The sequence below is a fragment of the Sturnira hondurensis genome, unplaced genomic scaffold, assembly GCF_014824575.4.
Source record: "Sturnira hondurensis isolate 20B ecotype Veracruz unplaced genomic scaffold, ASM1482457v3 Scaffold0013515, whole genome shotgun sequence".
NCBI classification, from domain to species: domain Eukaryota; kingdom Metazoa; phylum Chordata; class Mammalia; order Chiroptera; family Phyllostomidae; genus Sturnira; species Sturnira hondurensis.
Window position 1 is genome coordinate 4,173,489 of NW_028086146.1, and position 21,128 is coordinate 4,194,616.

The 21,128-nt window shown below is 41.8% G+C and overlaps 1 protein-coding gene and 1 pseudogene across 4 annotated transcripts in view; both read left to right on the top strand.

Moving 5' to 3' along the window:
* Nucleotides 1-21,128, top strand: part of DOCK8 (dedicator of cytokinesis 8) — a 221,000-nt gene that overhangs the window by 103,933 nt on the left and 95,939 nt on the right. For all 4 annotated transcript variants that reach the window (XM_037061714.1, XM_037061715.1, XM_037061716.1 and 1 more), the window contains 5 exons: nucleotides 2,658-2,738; nucleotides 3,826-3,985; nucleotides 6,794-6,930; nucleotides 8,502-8,595; nucleotides 9,578-9,740. In XM_037061714.1, the coding sequence (XP_036917609.1) occupies nucleotides 2,658-2,738; nucleotides 3,826-3,985; nucleotides 6,794-6,930; nucleotides 8,502-8,595; nucleotides 9,578-9,740 (635 nt within the window). The remainder of the gene's footprint in view (nucleotides 1-2,657; nucleotides 2,739-3,825; nucleotides 3,986-6,793; nucleotides 6,931-8,501; nucleotides 8,596-9,577; nucleotides 9,741-21,128) is intronic.
* Nucleotides 15,703-16,968, top strand: LOC118997842 (peptidyl-prolyl cis-trans isomerase D-like; annotated as a pseudogene).

The following is a 21,128-nucleotide window of genomic DNA, read 5'->3' on the forward strand; positions in this document are numbered from 1 at the left end:
TCTTTACCCCAAAATTGTAAAAACAAATTTAAAGATCAGGTGATTTGATTTCATGAACACCCACATGAGTACCCGATGATCCCATGGGAGTAGCATAAAGATTTCAGAGACTGTAAGTGACTTGGAAGTCACTTAATATGTAGCATATGTCTTTCCACGCTGGCTTCTTTTCACAAGACTCTGAATGATCACTGTACCTTGAAGGGAACTTATTTAAACTCATGGAAGCTATAAATAAAATCCCGTCACTAAAATGACATATCTGTTGTTGTCAAACATTAATGTGCATTGTTTTTGTTGCGATATTACTTACACGTATAGAAAAATTAGCTTAAAGCTCACTCTAGAAGCCCCGTAGTTAAATTCAAAATTCTCTTTAAACTGGGAAACCAAGGAAACCAACACTCAGTTCTACAGAGCCAAATTTTACTTCAAACTCCAGTTCCCAGTGGATGGCTTTATTTTGGTTAAGCCATAGTAGTGTGCTAAATGTCAGCAGTTCCCTGTGGGTTACTGTTACGTACTAAATATATTCAAAACGTTTCAAGTGTATAAATGCATTCATTTGGCAATAACAAACATTCTCTTAATTGTCTGGATATAGCTAAGACTCTCAAATCCACTCATACAGTCCCTGGTTTGCTTCTGATGTTTTTCTTTTCTGTAATGACATCACACAGCTTCTTGCCCTCTAAATATATAGTAAATGGTGGTGTAATACTCAGCACATTTATCCAAGGGGTTGATGTACAATAAAGAGGGCCTCCTTTCTTATTTTCATTGTCAGGCTGCACACCAGGATATTAACTGCATTTTAGGTAGGTTGCCTTGTTTAGTATTGGTGTGATACTGCTCTAGGGGGGCATTTCAGCCTTAGAGCTTCTGTTTCTCAACCGAAGGATGGAGAGTAAGGAATCTGGTATAAAGCTATAAAAACAGACATGCCAGGCATTGAACCAGCCTCCTTCCCTCGCAACCCCACCTCCCAAATGGAGCAAAGGGTAAGCTTTTACCTTTAAAAAGTGCCAGGTAATGCTGATATGTTCCTTTCCCCTACTTACTGTTATTTCTTGCTCACTCATTTCTTTCACACACAAATCACTAAGGACCACACAGTGGGCTCTCACAGCAGCCTGCAGCTCCTTCTCACAGAGGAGCTGGAGGTACACTTCTCCAGCCCGGTGAGGGAAGTGGTCTCTGCTGGTCTGCTTCGATCTGAATTGTCCCACGTCCACATTCTGGGGATTCCACTCCTGTGGGTTCCACACGTGAAGTCATGGTGTTCCCATTCCTTGCTTTAGGGTCCTAATGAAGAGGTTTTCATCTCTGTCCAAAGATTATTTTAAAGACCACGTTTTTATCCATTGGCTATGTGGAGAAATTAGCTTCCTTCCAGTTTGATCTACAGGCCCCTATGAGCTTCAGGAGACTAGGGCCAGGTGTACAATATTCACCACCTTATCTCCCAGCAGCCACCACGTGGAAGGCACCCAGCAAATGTCCTCAGAACTGACGAGTACGCCAATGATTCCTGACTAGCAGGAATACAAGTCTCTAGCTCGAGTGTTATGAATCCGTGTTTTCCACCTGGGGCATCTCTCAGGGGGTCAGTCTTGTCTTCTGCTCTGGCAATGGAAAGGGGTTTCATACCTCTCTCGTGAGAAGACAGTTCTGGCTCGAAGTCCCCTGAGATACATGTCCATTGGGCAGTCCCATGCCACGTTCCTTTGAAACTTCATTAAATACCCTTCATCACTAGGGTACTTCTGATAATACCGGTTAGGAATGGGTGCCTACTGGGATATGTTAACCCAGATTTCCTCCTCAAGAATCATCTCAACTAGTGATACAGACTGTTGATGGGACTAAATCACTTTTCTCCACAACATCTAAATTAATTTTTCTTTGAATAGAGTGTTAGGAAATTTCAGTGTTCTCCTTTTCTTTCTCCCACATATGGTGCCCAAACTCCTGGCCAGCCAGATCCTCTATCTGAGGCAAAAACAGAGAAGACGTTGACAGTGGTAGCATTTTCATGTTGCCAGCCAGGCAGCAAAGCAAAAAGCTGTATTGTCTCCCCGCTTCTGGTTTCTGTGCAAGCCTGTTAAATCCGGAGAAGCAGCACTAATAGGAAATACAAGGGACACAATTACGGATAATTTATTCTATTCATTTATTCATTTTGTGGAAGGTTTGAGTCCTCAACCTGACTTTTACAGAGGTCATAAGTCTTTTTTACACTGTAAGTAATAATAAAGAAAATGAGCTTTTCACTTCCTGCCTGTGTCTTATGGGTTTTGTTTTATGAAATAATTTTTATCACATTTTTATTAAAGGTATAGTACAAGTTTATTGTTTAAAAATAGAAAATACATGTAAGCAATAGCAATAAAATAAACAGTGCATAATGTCATCATATAAAGATAACTATTAACATTTGCTGTGTATCTACTGCCATCTTTTCAATATGCTTTTATGATCTTTTTACAAAACTGTATAGTACTTTTTATACCAATTTTCTAAATAGAAAATAAATCACAGACATGTTATTCCCATATCAACAAATATTGTGATGAAACCTAGTTTGCATAGTTGCATAGATTCTGTTACATGGATATAATTTATGTACGTTGTTCTAACATTATTTTTGTGGGCAGATTGAGAAGGTTCTTCAGCAGGGAGAGATTGGAGACTGTGCAGAACCCTACATGGTCATCAAGGAAAGCGATGGTGGAAAGGTACGATGTTTGAGCACTGCTAAATGGTGACATCTTAGATTATGCAGATATTTTTCAGAAGTGCTCCACAATAGAGTTTAACGGGGTTTAGTCTATAATGTATTCCCATATGAGTCACTAAAAATTATATTTGAACCAAAGAAAGAAGAGAAACTGGTTGTTGATGATAACTTTTTAAAGAAATAAATTACTAAATTCAGCAAATGATGATATCCGCACTAGTGTCTAATGGTAAAAGTTAACCAGGGCAAAGCCATTCCCAGTTGCCTTGGCTCTGAGGCTCTGACCCAGCTCACTGGGGGCACCAGGGAGACCCTGTGAAGCCGGACCGAGGCGGAGCTCCTCTGGCTTCTCCCAACAGCATGGGCCACCGTCCTTTCTGGTGCGGATGTTTGGAGACTGGCTGAGATGACTGTACCTCATAAAGTCTTTAGCACAACATAGGTTCTGGACCCATGAGAAGGTCATCTCTTCTCAGCGCCCAATATGATTTTGAAGGCCTGGCCTTTCTGGACTAAGACGTGACTAATCAGCACCACTACAGACTTATAAACTTCAAACAAGACTTATTGGGCTCAAGATATCTTTAAAAAATCTACCTTTTATTCTAAACTTCAAAAGAACACCTGGGAACTGTTGTCAACCTAAGAAGGAACTTATCTGGAACATTTATAGATCTTTCCCGAGTTTTCCACCGCAACTTTTGAAAAAACAGGTTCTCCTGAGAGCTTGGTCGATGATATATGAAAGGTTTTATAGCAAGATTTTCATGCAAATTCAAGCCGTGTAACTAGCCCCTAAAACTGGCCATTGTTGTTTAGCTTGTGTAATAAGCCTTGGACTTTTTTTTTTGCTGAAGGTATATTTAATAGTCAAGTGTAGTCTTTCTTTAAACTCCTCCTTTTCTAATCTGTATTTCCTTCTTAGTTATACTTCTGGCCTAGGTTGTGTCATTTTTCTGCCTATTTGCTCTTTCTAATCATCAGGGTAGGGATTGGAAACACCTGTCATATCCATTGCAGGCTAGTGGACTTGATGCTGGTGCCCTATTGTTTGTTTCTGCTTATTTCTTTCCATTTTCTTCTAGAGTAAAGACAAGATTGAAAAACTAAAGCATCAAGCTGAATCCTTCTGCCAACGTTTGGGGAAATACCGGATGCCCTTTGCCTGGGCTCCCATAAACATCGCGAACTTCCTCAATGTCTCCACCATGGACAGGGAGGTAACCGATGTGGACTCCATGGTTGGTAAGATTTTCAGCTGCAGTGGGAAGTCTTGGGCTCCCCAATGTACCAACTCTGAGGTCACTGCTTATTAGTGGGGCTTGGGGTACAGGGAGGTGTGGGAAATGGGAAAGAAAAAAGAGATTAATGGGTAAGACATTCTTATAGTAAGAGTAGCTGGATTGCAAATGCATAATTAGATGATAATACCCCCAAATTATCATGAATGTTCGTGGGGTTTAAATGTTCTTATAGTAAGATTTTTGGTTGGAATTTTGTGGCCAGATACTTTAAAAACTTATTTTTAAGTACCCAGCTGTTCTTAAAAGTAAAATTCTTGAAAATAACAAGAAAATATTATAACCACACACGGCGTGTTAAACAGGCACCACGATTGGCTCCGAAACACGAGAAGAACCACAGTCATGGAGGTTTCAAAGGAAAACTCAGGTTTCTTGGGAGATTTTCCAGTTCCTCAAAGTTTATTTTGCCAACTGCAATGAAAAAGTGGGTGCCAAAAGAATATTTAGTTGCCATTCCAATTTATTTCATATATTTCTTTTTCATCACCTCACCCTTGATCTGAGTCATTAATTTTTAAAACAGGTCGGATCGGAAACAGTCCAAGAGGGTTATAGAATTTTCAAGTAGACCCACCCCTATGTGTGGCAGAGTTTCTATTTTTCCTAAATGTCTTTGGATCCAACAAATATTTAAAGCTAGAGTCCCATTTCTCGAGACATTTCTTGAGACATTTCTCGTGCATTCCTTAGCTCTACCACCTCTGAAATGTTGCCTGTAGCAGAGAGTAGAGGAAAGGGTATTTGGTCATTGCTGCTGCTATTCTGGAGTTATTGTAGCATAATTGCCAGTCAGAAATCCTGTCTATTTATTTTTTCTGATTTGTCAATAAGAAACCAAACTTTGGTGCATCCTGACCTTCACACCACAATTTTTTTTAATGCCAACCTTTATGTAGATCCAGGTAGCCTTATTAGAAAGAGTTATGCATCAAGCCTAGAGGATGCCATAAATGAGATGAATCTACAGATTCGGGTGTAGGGCTTACTGAGGTTTATTAATCTCTGGGTCGAGGATGATTAACCTGATTACAGAGGCTGATTCTTAAGAAGCAACCAGAATAGGCAGTGTGGGAAGTTTAGATGGGCCATAGTAGCAAGAAGTTCCAGTTCGGTATCACAGCAAGAATTTGGGATAAGAGAATATTCAAAGACAGGGTTGGCAATATTAGAGTTCTAAGCAATTCGACTATTCTCAACAGATCCCCTGGGTTTTGCAGTAGAAAAGCAACAAAATCCTCACCTAAATCTCAAAAGGGGATAAGAAACAGCTAAGCAGAGTATTAGGGTCCAGCCTAGGTTTGGCTGTGACGCAGGCTTCTAACCCCCGTTGGGCAGGTCAGTGAGGTCTGCTGCCTGCCTGGTCCAAACAGCGAGAGCAGAAGAAAGCTGGGATTCAGCATTTACCCAGGCTGACCCTAGCATGTTTGGGTCACAGTCTCAAATGCCTTCCAGGGCATTTGAGAACATGTCTCTCCCAATGGAATGAAATGTAAAAATAAAGCAAAAACAAGCACTGTTGACTAAATAAAGCTTAAGTGCACACCCCATTCTGGCAACAGTTCAGGACTCCTGCTGGGTGGCGTCTGGCCTGGCCTCTGTGAGGAAGGGGGCTGCCGCTTCTCAGGGCTTCTCCACTCTGGTCAGAGGGGGAGTAGGGGCTCCCCCGGGGGTCTGAGAAAGGTAGGGGTCAGTGGAGGGAAATTTTTATACACAACTAAAATGGCCATGTTCAGAGTTTTTGTTCAGCAACTCTAAACATGCACAAAGTCTGTCCAGAAAGTATCCAGCCATGTACTATGAGAAATAGAGGCATTTGTTGAAGAAGGTACAAGATACAAGAAACATTGTACATAGGACAATGATGCCTCGGTCCCCTTCAAAACAGGCACATTGGGACCTCACACAGTTTTCCCAATTTCTGTCAGCTGCCCGGCCATATTTTCTTGAATCTAATTGATGGTCTGAAATCTCCTTTCTGTCAAAGGTGATTTTAGTTTTGAGAAAAGCCAGAAGTTACAAGGTGCCAAATCTGGGCTGTAGTGGGGCTGAGTCACCTGAGTGATGTTATTTATTTTTTTTTACAAAAAAATTCTGTACAAGTTGTTATACTTGAGCAGGCACATTGTCACGATGAAGCTACCAATCACCAGTTGCCCACAGCTGTAGCCTTCTGAATCATCTGAATAGTTTCCACGGAGGAACATTCAAGCTTAATGCAGTATTAGATGTAGATCTGTTCTACTCACTCAGTCATTTTGAATGCAACAGCNGAGTCACCTGAGTGATGTTATTTATTTTTTTTTTACAAAAAAACTCTGTACAAGTTGTTATACTTGAGCAGGCACATTGTCACGATGAAGCTACCAATCACCAGTTGCCCACAGCTGTAGCCTTCTGAATCATCTGAATAGTTTCCACGGAGGAACATTCAAGCTTAATGCAGTATTAGATGTAGATCTGTTCTACTCACTCAGTCATTTTGAATGCAACAGCCATACAATACACATGCTCAGTCAGTGATGTCTACTGCCTCCACTGACTAGTGCAGTGAAGTGGTCATTGTTCAAGCATATGCATTCTAATCCACTCTCCTTGTCTGCTAGGTTACATTGATGTCATGCAAACTGTTCTCATTGTATTAAAAATGGTTGGATTTTTTCTGGACAGGCATCATATATGGTAAAGTTAATAACTATTGGGTCTTGAAACAGAAGGGCAAACTTTAGAATGACAACTGTTTTCCTTAAAGGAAGAGGCCCTGTGGGTGAGCGGAGAACCTTGTCCCAATCTAGAAGGCTTTCTGAAAGAGCCCTCTCCTTGGAGGAAAATGGGGCTGGATCCAACTACAAGCCCACCACCATGACCATCACCAGCTTTTACAAGCAGGTATCTCTCCGTGTTACAATATGTCTGTGTTTGTGTCCATAATGTCATGGCTTTTGGAGTCCAAAGGAATAGGATATGTAGTGAATAAGAGAACGAGTTGGTTAACCTCACCAAGCCTAAATTTCATTATCGACAAAGTAAGGATGGTGGTGCCTGCTTCATGGGGCCTTTAGGGAGGATTAATGACATGAGGCAGGTAAAGCTCTTCCCAGAGTGCCTGGCACATAGCAAGTGCTCACTGAGTGGTAGCTGTTCTTATGGAGAGAACGATTCGCTCCCATCAGTACAAATGGTCCTATCTGAACAACTCTCATGGTCCATTCATGTATTAGACTATGAAAACAGTCTGGCTGAAACATTGTTCCCCTTGGTCTCAGGGTTTCTGGTCTGGCCGTTGTCCTTCTCACCACTATTCCATGTGCACATTGCAGGGCTTTCCTACTTGCTCAGAGAAGGTGCCCATTGCAGATGGTACTTTTTGTAAGCTCAGTCAACACTGAGACTTAACACACAAAAAATTTCCTACGTGTGATCAAATTCATGGAGGCAGAGAGTAGAATGGTGGCTGCCAGGGGCTGCAGGAAGGGGGGAACAGGCAGTTGCTGTTTAAAGGGTACAGAGTTTCAGTTTTGTGAGGTGAGAGAGCTCTGGAGATTGGTTGCATAACAATGTAAATGTACTTAACACTAGGAACTGAACACTCAGAAATGGTTAAGATGGCAAATTGTGTATTATGTGTATTTTTTCTACCAAAAAAGTACTTTAGACTTTGACTCTGTCTTAGAAAACTTTCCTTAGCTCAGTCCTCATGGGGCATTTCAAGAGCTTGTGTTAATAACCTGACATGCAGAAGGGCTGTTGAGGGTCTGTGCACCATGCCACATGATAGCATGCGACTGAAAGGGTTTTTATTCCAGGTATATTTCCAATTATATTAACTTGGTGGGGAGGGAGGACAAAGTACTTGACTTAACTAAGTCTGAGTTTTCTCATCTGTGCTTGGGAATAAGATACACCTACCTTCCTACCTTACCAGGCTGTTGCAAGGGTTAGAGCTCTTGCCCATGGGCCCCTTGGTAGACAGCCTGTCCCATGTAGGCACGCAGAGCATAGTATTCGTGCTTAACGTTCTTAGCCAAGACAAATATGGAAAAAATGAGGATAGGAAAAAATAGAAAGATGCTTTCCCCATCTCTAAATCTTTGAAGAAGGAAGTAAACTTAATCGGTATCATTCCAGGGAGTAAAACAAGCATCCGTGAGCTTCAGTTATAGGGGGAGACACTTTGGGCTGAGATTTCTAATGATCCAACAGACTTCCTCGGAACGCAGTAGAAGCCCCACCCCCAGAAGGAGTGATGAGTGGCTGAGTGACAGCAGGTCCAGGAGCAGTAGAGGAGGAGCCCTGGGCAAGAGGTTGAACTAAATGCCTTCAGCGTTGCCCATAACCCTGATTTCTATGAAAGACATGCTAAAGTGACATTTAAAGATAAAAACCTTCCCTTACATCATTGGTTGCTATGCCAGCAGGCAATGGTACATCTATACTAACCCTGATTTCTTTCTTGGCAGGAGGGAGATCGCCTTAGTGATGAAGACTTATTCAAGTTTTTAGCTGACTACAAGAGATCTTCATCCTTACAGAGAAGAGTCAAGTCAATCCCAGGTGTGGATGACTTGTCTTTATCCTCTTAAGCTGTGCCAAAGCCATTTATAACTAGACACATTATTTGTCTAATGGTACAATTTATAAAATTATGTATACCAGATAAAATGTGGGATTTTACATCAGGATTTGAGTGGGAATTGGTCTACTTTTCTGGGAATTCTATTAACATTTTCTATTCTATTAAGGGATTGATTCTGCCCTGGCCAGGGTGACTCAGTTGGTTGGAGCATTGTCCTGTAAACTGACGGGTCGCTGGTTTGATTCCTGGTTGGGGCACATGCTTACATTTGATCCCTGGTTGGGGCGTGTACGAGAGGCAACCGATCGAAGTTTCTCCCTGGCATTGATGTTTCACCCTCTCTCTCTCTCCCTTTTCCTCTCTCTAAAATCAATAAGCATGTTCTCGGGTGAGGATAAAAAAGAAATAAAAATGAAAAATAAAGGCTTGATTCTGTAAAAAGAACATACTTTAGATCTGGTTTCTCAGCTAATCTTATATAATTGAACATAGGAGCCTTTTTCATCATATAAAAGGTCATATGGACCTCTTAAGAGAAAAAGAAAAATGAAAAGAGATGCTTTGGTAGAAAGTAAGACACCTTTTTTATCCTCCACTTAATAGCTCCGAGGTGCTTTTCCAGGACCCCAGGTAGTCGAGGACCCAGTTCGAAAACCACCCATATTTACTTACATATGTACTATTATAGTGTGGTAGTTCTGCAAGGAAATTTTAAAATCCTCTCATCTATGTCTACCCATTCTACAATTTCTTCCTTTTTAGTTTCTAGAAACTAAATCTCAAAAGTTGTCATGACCTGCTTTTTATCCAGCTATGGGAAATTAACTGGGAATTGCAAAACTCCCACACTCCCATCACTTATCCTTATTTTCATGAGAGAAATATGCTCCAGTAATCCTTCTTGATTCCTTTGTAACATGACAATGTCTTCGCTAAAGCAGTCCCATTTTCTCTCTTCAGGCTTGCTTAGACTGGAGATTTCTCCAGCGTCAGAGGTGATCAGTAATTGTCTGACTCCTGAACTACTGCCAGTGAAGCCTGTCCCCGAAAACCGGACACGTCCACACAAAGAGATTTTGGAATTTCCAATCCGGGAGGTGTATGTCCCTCACACTGTGTACAGGTAAGAAACAAAGGCTCTTGAGAAACCACTGAACCCAAATTCAGAGTCTTGTTTGCATAATGTCTTCATCACCCTTTGATCTATCTTCCTACTAAGTTTTGGGGAAATTATGTTTACCTAAGTGTAGATAATTGAATAGATTTCTTTCTAGAAATGACTATCTAATTTTCTTTTTTTAAAAATTTATTTATTTATCTTTAGAGGGGAAGGGAAGGAGAGAGGGAGAGAAATATCAATGTATGGTTGCCGCTCATGCACCCCCTGCTGGGAACTGACCTACAACCCAGGCATGTGCCCTGACTGGGAATTAAACTGCGATCATGTGGTTGGCAGGCCCGTGCTCAGTCCACTGAGCTACACCAGCCAGGGCTGACTATCTAATTTTCTTTAACAAGAAAGTGTTACTTTAGTCATAATTGGAATTTAGGGTTATAGCGGGTATATTCCTTCCAGAAATGAAAAAAATCCTCCTAATCATTACCTTGGCTTTGTTATGTGCATCAGAATGTATTAGGGAAAAAGCAATGGGACCAAAAATGTTCTTGGTATCTATAAGATGGATTCTACCTTGAAACCAGCTGTGTCCAATAAGATGTATAGTAACAATGAAATGTCCTCTATGTGTGCTGCCCAATATAATAGTTACTGGCCACATGGAACTATTAAGCATTTGAAATGTAGCTAGGACAATGGAGGAACTGAAATTTTAATTTTATTTAACTTTAATTAATTTGAATTTCAAGTTAAGTAGCTGTGGCAGGTGGCCACCCTCGGACAGCATGGAGCTAGACAGTAAAGACCAAAAGGTTAGGCTGCCTCCATCTCTCCAAGGCCTTTACTTGGGGCTGGGAGGGAACTTGTCAACATACATCTGTCAAAGCCATTGCTTTTAAGAAGATTTTTTTTTGCCCTGGCTGGTGTAGCTCAGTGGATTGAGCATGGGCCTGCGAACCACATGATCGCAGTTTGATTCCCAGTCAGGGCACATGCCTGGGTTGCAGGCCAGTTCCCAGCAGGGGACACATGAAAAGCAACCATACATTGATATTTCTCTCCTTCCCTTCCCTTCTAAAGATAAATAAATAAAATCTTTATTTAAAAGAAGGAGATTTTTTTAATGCAGAGAAGAATGCTATAACCATCACCTTTTCTCTACCACACCACCTTGAAATGACATTGTGTGTGCACAACTGTACTCACTAAGTTGCAGCCTGCTTTACCCCCAGCCTCTCGTCACAGACTTCTGCCTTGCCTGCAGAGCACCAGTGATGAGCCTGTGTGTGTCCTGTCTTCCCTTTTCTCCTGTTTCACATGTATGTGCATGTACACATATATGTACCTGTGAACACCCAGTGGTATCATTTTCATATTTGCGTTTTTAAAGAATTATTTATTACTTATTTAATGAAGAATATTCATTATTTATTTACTTATTTGAGAGAGAGAAAGGGAGGGAGACAAGAAGAGAAACATTAGTATGAGAGAGAAATATTAATAGGTTGCCTCTTGTACTCTCCTTGAATGGGCACCAAGGCTGCAACTAGGCAGGTGCCCTGACCAGGAATTGAACTGGAGACCTTTCAACCACCTGAGCCACACTGGGCAGGGCTTTATGTTCATTGTAAGTGTCCATCTATGGCTGTACACTCTGTGTTTACTGCGGTTTTCATCCAACAGTGTGGTTTTTTCTTTTTTGTTTGAGTATTACTGTGGACTCATGAATTTCATTGATTCAATATGTTATACACGGTTACAGTCATTATCCTTTGTAGTTACTTAGATTTTCAGGAATTTAATAATAGGAGTTACTTGACAGCTTGTATTTAGAAGTATTAATATTGATTTTTATAGAGCTTTGTCATCATTGTAAACTGCTGTGTAGTATTCCTTTGTGTAAAGAGAAATTATTCATTTTATTTTTTTAACTGGTAGACATTTATGCATTTTTCCAGTGTGGGGCTCTTACCAGTGCTGTCCAGTGAGAGTTTCTGTCTTTGTCTCTAGGCCTATGTATAGATGTTTTCCTAAGGAATAAGCCTAAAAGTGAAATTATTGGGTTACAAGTGATAGGTATTTTAAGTTTTACTTATACTGCCACTTTTTTCCAAAACTGTACCAGTTTGCAACCCAGTTTGTACCAGTCAGAGAGTTGGGTTCCCCCAGACCCTCACCCACACTTTGCAGTGTGATTTGTGTGTACGTGGGACTGCAAAAACTTTCAGAACTCGCCCAACCCAAACACACCCACTTCCACATTTCCAGATGCACAAAATTGAGACCAAGGTAGAAATGTGTGGTTCACTGGGGTCAGAAACTACGGTGAGAAATACAGCCATCCACACAGTTGGAAATGGAACTCTTCTTTCAGTGTTGGAGAAGTTCCGTCTCCCCCATTTAATCCTCTCTGAAGCAGCTCTCCGTTTTCCATCCTCAATCCTTAAATACAAACTAAACCCAGGTCCCCCTCTTAGATAAATAAACATTGCTGGGCCATAGTTGTTTCAGCTGTCATTCCCTTGAGGGTGATGGAGGCATAAAAACATTTGCTTATGGATGCTGTGTTTGTATCTTTAGAAACCCTAACCTATAATTGGAAAAAAAAATGCTTGTGGAATTGGAATAAGCTTTCACTAAATGAGTTCTATAGTTATTCAACTTCCCCTCAGCATTTAATCACCCATGGGAAGCATTTACAACTCTCCACTCCTTGCTGCAAACATTACCCTTAATTACATCACAGCGGGGCTCAGAATGCAGTAGCACGCCGGACGGCTCAGAAAGGCAGGAGTGCTGAAGAGAACAAGTCTGGAGGACCACTCTGGATCCAACATGGCTTCATGGGAAATGGACCCATGAGTGCAAAGTGGATATTCTCTAAGCTGTTCTGTACCCTATAAAAATGCCAAAGCTACCTGTTAAAAACTGGGTTCCTACCCTTCAGAATGACAGAAAAAACACTTTCCTCCAGTGTGGCTGTAGGAGCTTCTATTGGCTCCCAGCCAACCATATTTTAAACCTTGTTTAAGGAACAAGAATTGTAGTGAACTTGGTTCAGAATCTTACTACGTGAAAAGTTCAAGGAGTTTAGAGAGCATCTTGTGTAATCTCTCATGCCGTTGTTAAATTTTTAATATTTCTTCTCCAGGCCTCGCATGAGTTGTAGTGGTTTTGTTTGGGCTGGTCTTCACAGTAAGCAATCCTAGGTAATTCCCCCTGTTCCTGCACCTGCACGGCCATCACACAGAGTGCACGTGGGCAGCTTGAGGCGGGTCTGAACCCCCCGCCAGATAGGCAGGTTGACTCATTTTGCCTGTGCTGACTCAGTCTTCTAATTTCTTCACTTTTTCCTTCTTTTTGTTCCTTGCCATCTCCCTGTACCTCGTGGCTTTTCTACCCTCTCCTGCTTGCCAATCAAAGTCTCTTTTCAAGCAAAAGTTTTTTAATTTATCTACATTATGATATCAGTATTCGATATGGCCTAATGCCTTATCTCTCCCAAGAGTATTATTCCAGTAGGGACAGCAGTTCCTATTTCATTTCGGAAAGCTTTCCTTCAACTTAGTTGAACTCTGGACATCCTTCTAAGGAGTTAGTGAGTGGGGTAACTGGCATTGCTACTTCCAGGATGCCAGTCCTGGTCACAGCTATATCCCTTTCAGGAAATGCAACCAATGAAAATTAAATTTATGGAGCAGATAAATTCATGAATATTTTTTGATAGAGGATTCACCTGATGAATATAAAATATGATTTGACTTATAAAAATTTGATCTATCTGGAAGTTATGAAGAATATACCTATTAGGCCAAGGAAGGGTTGCCTTCAGTGACAAAGCCAGGATTCACAGTTCAAATTTGTGTACTTTTCACACAAAATGCAGAGCTCCCCTGGGTGGGGGGAATTATTATGGATCTAATGGCAGATATTGTCCAGCCTTAAGTGTGCGTGGAGGCCAGAGTCACACATTACAGGATTCTAATACGGGTGAAATTTCAACTTAACACCCATTGAGTAGAACTCAAGTTACTTTATCTCTCTTAAAGGAGCAGCTCCCATGGAACCTCAAACAACATTGGCTTAGAATAGGCTGAAACTGCCTTCCCTCAGTCTCCGCCTCCTCTGATTGCGCCCCCGCCCCTTTCTGGTGCCGTCAGCCATGGTCACCATGTTGTACCACAATGGGCACCATTCACATTGTGTCCTCTGTGGATGCTGACCTTTTTCTTACTGCTTTAAGGAGCAATCTAGATCAGTTACAGGAGAACTAGACTCGGAAACATCCCCTGCAGCATCGAGGGCTGGTCACTGATAAAACGAGCACCTTCTCTAAGGGAAGAAGCGAACTTCTAGAGCCAGAAGGGCTCATCCCAGGAATGGCCAGCGTCTCCTGGTCTGGGGCCCCCTCTGCTGTGCCGTGTGCCACCTCGATGGGTTACAGGCATGGAACCAGACCAGTGTTCCCTGAAACAGACCCAGGCAGGAGCTTTTGCGAAACCACAGAGGACAGGAATTCTGTAAGTAGAGCAGAACAGCTGGAAAAATTAGGTTGCTAAATAGGATCATCCCTTTTTCCACACCCAGGTTAAGAAAACACTAGTTGTTAGCCCAGGAACACGTTTGGACTTATTCTCCATGTGGCCCAGCAGCTGGTAACGGAGACTCCAGCTGCCTTCTGCTGGGGCAGAATGAAAACAGCACAGGGGGCCGAGGCCTAGTGAGACCTTGAAAGGCATTTTATCCCGTGGCTGCCACTGGGGGCGTGTACGGAGATCACAGGGCCTGAGGTTGTAATGAGCTCCTTAAGCTCCTTTCCATCCCTTTCACTGGCGGTTACATTAGGGGAAACCACATGAAGTAGGTTTTCATTTCTCATCCCAGCCCCCGAGAGCCTCTGAGGTCTCTTTAACCAGTGATCAAACTTGCTGTGGAGGACTGTGCCCACGGAGAACAGGCCTATCAGTTAGAACATGATTCCTTGGGTGGACAATTAGCTGTTTTCGGGCCTCTTCATATTCAGGTGGATGTTCTCAGACCAGAAGCCTACTTTGTCAAAGCTTGCCTGATAACTGGTCTGATAGGTGCCTCCTCGTCACAGCGCAGTTTTCAGGAATACTGCCAGCCTGGCATCGGACAGGGGCAAAAAGAGCGGCATAGAAGAGATAAATGTGCAAGCTGATCTTGAATGAATGCTTGCAAGTTGTCATTGAAAGAATAGGATTTCTAAGGAAGAAAATGAACTGGAAATAATTCTGGATGAAGTGGTTAGGAAAGGTTGGGGCATAGGGAATGGAAGCTGTCCTTGAGAGGGACTTTATTTTGTCCAAGGAAATGGACTCCCCCTCAGAGCCCGGTTGGCTGTGTGTCCAGACTGGATCTTCTCGCTGCTGTGGGTGAGGGGGTGGGGTGCGGCAAAAATGGTGGTGCCTCAGAGTCTGTTGTTGAGCTTTACAAAAGTACAAATGTCCGTCTTGGAGACTTACCTACCTGGAGACTCCCGTTCAGGAGGTCCAGCCCAGGGCCTTGGGCCTCCTTTAAGAATCAAAGCCTCCCCCTCCCCTTTATGGAGTCCCTCCCAATGAGATCTTCCAATCTATGGAGTTCACAGTGACTTCAGCTGCCAGAAACTCAAGGAAGAGGGCCATGCAACACCATCCACCTGACTTGGGAAGCCGTCCCAGCATATGCAGGGAGATCAGGGGGGATGGATAGGCCAAGAGCAAGCATTTGTTTATCAAGAATCTATAGCACAGCAGGAGACCTCTGCACACGAGGACAGTTTTGTACGGAGTATTGTCCCTCAGATGCTGCAAGTGCTCCAGTGTCATTGCTAATTAACACTGGTCACTTCTGAAGTGTTTAACCCTGGTCTGAATCACTATCAAAGCAATGCCTTACTTCAATAATTATCAAAATAATAACTCCCCGTTCTTATTTGTTTCTCCAGTTGTTTGAAGTTTATTTTGGATTAGGTAGCTTATTCTAATGGTTTAAATTTATCAAAGTACAAAACACAGAGTGTGAGCTACCAGGTTGCCACAAGGTGCCTCGAGTCTGTTTCCAAACGCATCTGCGAGTCAAAATGTCGTACCCATCCCTCAAAGCTAAGCCCTCCAACCCCAGTAACCCCTGGGTCTCCTTTGACATGGATGTTGGAGGTGAGCGAGTTGGTTGAATTGTCTTAGAATTGTGTGCAGCTATTGTGCTCAAAACTGCAGAAAACTGTCATGCATTGTGTACACGAGAAAAAGGCATTGGACCCACGACTGGGAAACCTCTCCATTTCAAAGGATGCCCATGCCATCGAATTACTAAGAAATTTATGATTGAGGATGCAGGCTGCTCAAATCAGAATGGGACCAGTGGAGAAAGTATCTAAGGTGAAAAGTTGGAAGATGAGAATTTCTACTATAAGCATGACCGGGAGGGCTTATTGGGCGTGGCAAACGCAGGTGGCAGTACAAATTGTTCTCGGTTCTTTATCACCACAATTCCGACTCCTCATTTGGATGGGAAAGGTGGTGTTTGGCCAAGGAACTAAGGGAGTGGGTGTGGCAAGAATTCTGAGGAATATAGAAGGGACAGTTGAAAAACCTGCCAAACTACGCCTTATTGCAGCATGCGGAGAACCGGAGGGAGGGGGCGACTGGGGAGTATTCCCCGAAGATGGTTCTGGTAACAGGCATCCAGATTTCCCCGAGGACGCAGATACAGATTTTAAAAATGTAGATAAAATATTACTAATAAAGTAAGACTTAAAAGCATTGGAAATACTTTTTTCAAATCCCGGAACTGGGAGATGGTCACTAAAAAATACTCAAAGGTTTTAAGATACATGGAAGGTTCAAAGGCTATATAAGTGAGTGCGTAGGTAGATTGAAGCTGCAACCTGTAGCTTTAAGCTGCATGCTGAATATTGGTGCTTGTAAACCAAAGATGTAAAATTGGCGGGGAGCAACTGACCGTTGTTTGGAGGCCCCTGACCCATGGAATACAAAGCACCGTACCACAGAGCTCAAGGACGGCAAGGATTGAAAGACGGCGACCAAGCGTTGGCTGATCTTAAGAAAGCTCAGGAGTTAGCACCAGAAGATAAAGCTATCCAGGCAGAATTGCTGAAAGTTAAACAAAATATAAAGGCACAGAAAGAAAAAGAGAAGGCAGCATATGCAAAAATGTTTGCTTAATAAGGAATTCAGTTATACTTAAATATTACACATTGATGTATAAAGGCAGTGAGAAAATTGAGGGGTTTTTGTCTAATACATGTTCCTTAATGTATATCCTTTGATAGTTCAGTTCCCATTGTTTACAGTTTAGAAATACTGATGTCTGTTCACTCTTAAGTGTTACAAACTAAAAAAAAAAAAAAAACCACACACACACACAAAAAAAAACCAGAATGAAATTTCTCCCTCCGATTCTTGACCTTCAGCCATCCAGGCCTCCTCCTTGAAGATTACACACACACGCACACACACACACACACACACACACGCACACATATAATGATATATATTTGAATATTTGATTTTACCCATTTATTTATTCCACAGATATTATTCAGTGTGTATAATGTGCAGGCCCCTATTCTAAACACTGGAGAAATACTAATGAACAAAACAGGTGGAAAAAAAAAAACCATGTAAATTCCACAGCTGAATCCTATTTTTGATGATTGGAAACAGCCATTTAAAAAATCCATTTCTTGTGTGTCCTTCCAGAAGCGACCTATGTATGTGCTAGCCAGCATAGCCCAGCATGTTTCCTTTCACAGTGCAAATGCAGCGCAGCCATCGCACTGCTCTGAACCTCGATTTTTCACTAAACACTGTAGTACGGAGAGCAGTTTATATGAATGCATAGAACTGCCTCCTGCTTTATTTAAAGCTGCCCTGAATCTCATTATATGATGTGTCATGATACATTTAACCCTATAACGATGAGCCACCTACGCTGCTGCCAATTGTTATTACAAATAAAGTTACAATGAAAAATCTTATAGAGTCTTTCACACATATGCAAGCATATTTCTTGGATAAATTCCTGCTTTTCACTCTGTAAAGAACTCTGCCTTAAGTGTAAGACAGCCCTGAAGCCCGGTCCTTGGTTTACTAAGCTTAGCAAATAGTTGCTTGTGGAACAGGAAGCTTATTATGAACAAGTACTTAATTTAAGAACAGCAGTGCAGCCCAGGCAAAATCAAATCTTTTGAATTAGTCAAGTAGTGGAGACAAAGGCAAAGTGATTCCTGTTGCGTGGATTATCCAGATCATTAAGTCCTTGTACTCAACTCTGCTGTGGTGCATTGGTCTCAATAACACCAGTACTCTCAGGAGCACAGCCTCCACTTTGCTGATGCCCTGCTCCAAAACTCAGTCGTCCTCCTCTTTTTTTCCAAGAAAAATGAAAAAATTCAGGATAAGCCCAATACCTAAGATTACTTAGTTAACAACTGCAGGTTTTACAAAGCTATCCTTTCAACCACTGGAGGGCACAATTTGTCCACTTTCTAGATTCAGGCACAATTTGCTCTTTCCTGCTACAAAAGAGTTGTGCTTTTAACGAAGGAAAACACATTTTATTTCTTTGCTCTTTTTTTTTTTTGCATTAAAAAAAAAAATCACCAAAAAGTGTTCCGGTATCCCAAGAGAGCACTGTTATCATTTTTTGCAAAGGATTTTATTTTCACCTTCTGAAAGGAGTCAGCTTCTGCCTTTTTTCGTTAGTCAAGTCATGACCTTAGGAATCTGGAACTTTTTGGAAGATGCAGTGGGGAATCTGTATCCCGTGGTATAGACAGAGAGTAAAAATCTCATTTCTGGGGGGCGTTGTTCACTATATGCACATCAACCAATCCTGACTCATATGCAGAACTGAAATAGTGTTAAGGAGGTTCTGGGAACATTGTGTCACTGTCTCCACAAGCCACGACCCCACATTATACTCACTGATTTTGATCCCACTGTGCTTCACTGTTACTGCCTATAAACAACCGTCCTAAAAAAAATTGGCTCTATCCACTTAATGATGGCAGACATCATTTCATTCATAGATTCTTTACATAGATTCAGCATGAAGGTTCATGAAATATCCTGCTTTTTCATGGGTTTGGAGTCAGCTAGGGGCAGAAGCAATATAAGTGGTCATAAAGGTAAGGCAAGTCTGGGCTTGTGTTTGGTTATGATGACAAATAGTTTGCTCAGATCAGAAGCAGCAGCCTAAAATGGAAAAAGCCTTCTTTCTTTGATTTCTATGCTTTATTATTTTAAAATTAGTTCTTGTAGTAACTTGTCTTCTGATGAGATCTCCCTCAGGGAACCGTTCCCTCTAATTTTTCTACCACTTGGTGGGAGGGAGGATATCTTGTCTGCTTTTCTGGTTCTTCATTCTTAGGTCTGTCTTTCCCGTGGACTGTAGATCAGCGTTCATCCTACGAGATGGCCTACGAGCTGTTTGGCCATCTCCAAAGCAGAGGCACTTTAACAGCTGTCAGTGGGTGTCCTGTGGTTTTGAGGCCCCAGACAGGCTGCCCTTGGCCCCTCTCAGCACAAGTCAGAATGCTCTGGGCAAAATATTAGATCACTGTCGCCATCTTCCAGTGGGTTTGGATGGAGGCCATGCATGCTAGTCTCACTTCACAAAGTAAAAGAACTATGAGTAGGGAAGGACTAAGTTTGGACAATGTGATAAGGTAATTTAAAAAAACATGGCGAATCAATTGGATATCATGTTTTTTTTTTTACAATTGAAAATGAATTTCATTTATCCACTGGCCTAAATACCAGAAAGCTTATAAAATTTCCAAAACTGTCTGGTTCCACCTCATTTGTTTTATGTTCTTTGTTTGAAAATCTTCAAAATGTAAACTGAGATCCATGCAACCATGTGGAAATATACATATTATGGTTTAATAAGGATAAAATTAGAGGAACTCAAACTATTGGCTAATTTAAATGATTTTTATAAGATCTCTATGCTAAAAATTTTACATTTAGCAATAAGAACATCATTTATCGGCTTTCCCTAGAATTACAGTTTTAAAACCAAGCCTGTGGTTCCTTTCGTATCAGTCCACTTGTGGATCGGGGTGACATGCGCAGTGTTTTCTCTCCTACCAAAGTTTCCTCCAGGGACTCACAGATGGGAAGCAGACCAGTCTCCTTATCTGATTAATAGATTTAGATTTCTGTTGTGTCAAAGTGCCAGTTAATGTCCTCAAAGATGACATGCGCAAATATATCGTAAACTGTGTCTCACTTTTGAGAAGATGAAAAAGGAGTCCAACTCAGACACCTTAGAATTCTGACTCATTTTCTCGATCAGAATTGGGTGAGTTTGCCTCCCAGAGCAGGTACACAGGGATTCTTCTTCAGCTAATTTTATTCTATTCCTTTCCCCCTCGGATATGTCTTCTGAGCTTACTTGTCCTTCCCTTTCCTCCCGCTGCTGTCAAGGTGAGAACTTGGCCTCTCCTCAGCCTGCCTTTGCTGAGAGCTCCCTGTGCCCCCCAAGCTTGGCTTGCCTCAAGCTCAGAGTTCTGTTCGCTTCTTATGTCCTCAGCCTTTACAATTCCTGGCTGCAAAACTTTTTATTTCACGGATGTTGAGCCGAAGGCTGCCAATGTACACACCATTCAGGACACTCAGATGCTACTGTACTTCTTTCATAACATGAGTGAGTTGTTCTTACTGGGGTGGGGAAGAGATAAGGGAGGTGTTTCATTTTCCTTGGACAGGTTTTCTTTCACTCTGATAATCACCCAGCCCGTGGGTGGATGGCTGCTTCCTTTTTAGTTGAGATCAAACATCAAATTAGTGGTCTGTCCATAGTTTGTGAGAAAGTAAACTGGTAACAGTGGTGCTCCCCAACCCCCTTTCCTACAGTATTTTGAAACCACCTCCAAAACCCAGACCAGACTTCTCTCCCATCAAGTACCCAAAGCAGGTATATGTTTCTACAGGTAGTGGGGGCGTCAGGACAATTCACCCTTAGTAAGCCTGCCGTTTCTTCTAATTCCATACTTTCTTCTCCAGCAGCTAACAATATTAAAATATCAGGAATGGTCAAGCAAGCATATTAATATTGATTTAATGGTCAAGCAAATCAATAATATTGATTTATTCATTGGCTGTTTTTTAATGGTTAGAAGGCTAATAAAGGCTCTACCCCAAACCAAAAGAAAAACACGAGTCGTCTTCTGCGACAGCAAAAACTGGAAATTTTCTCTATGTGTATATGTTTTTCTTAGCTGGCAGATTTGTTTTAGGAAACTATTTGCAGAGCCTGGAAAAATGTGCTCCCTCCATCCCTTAAAAGAACACGCAGGTTGGCTCAATCAGTCATCCATGTGACAATTCTGACTGGTGATCTTTTAAAGCATGCAGCCCT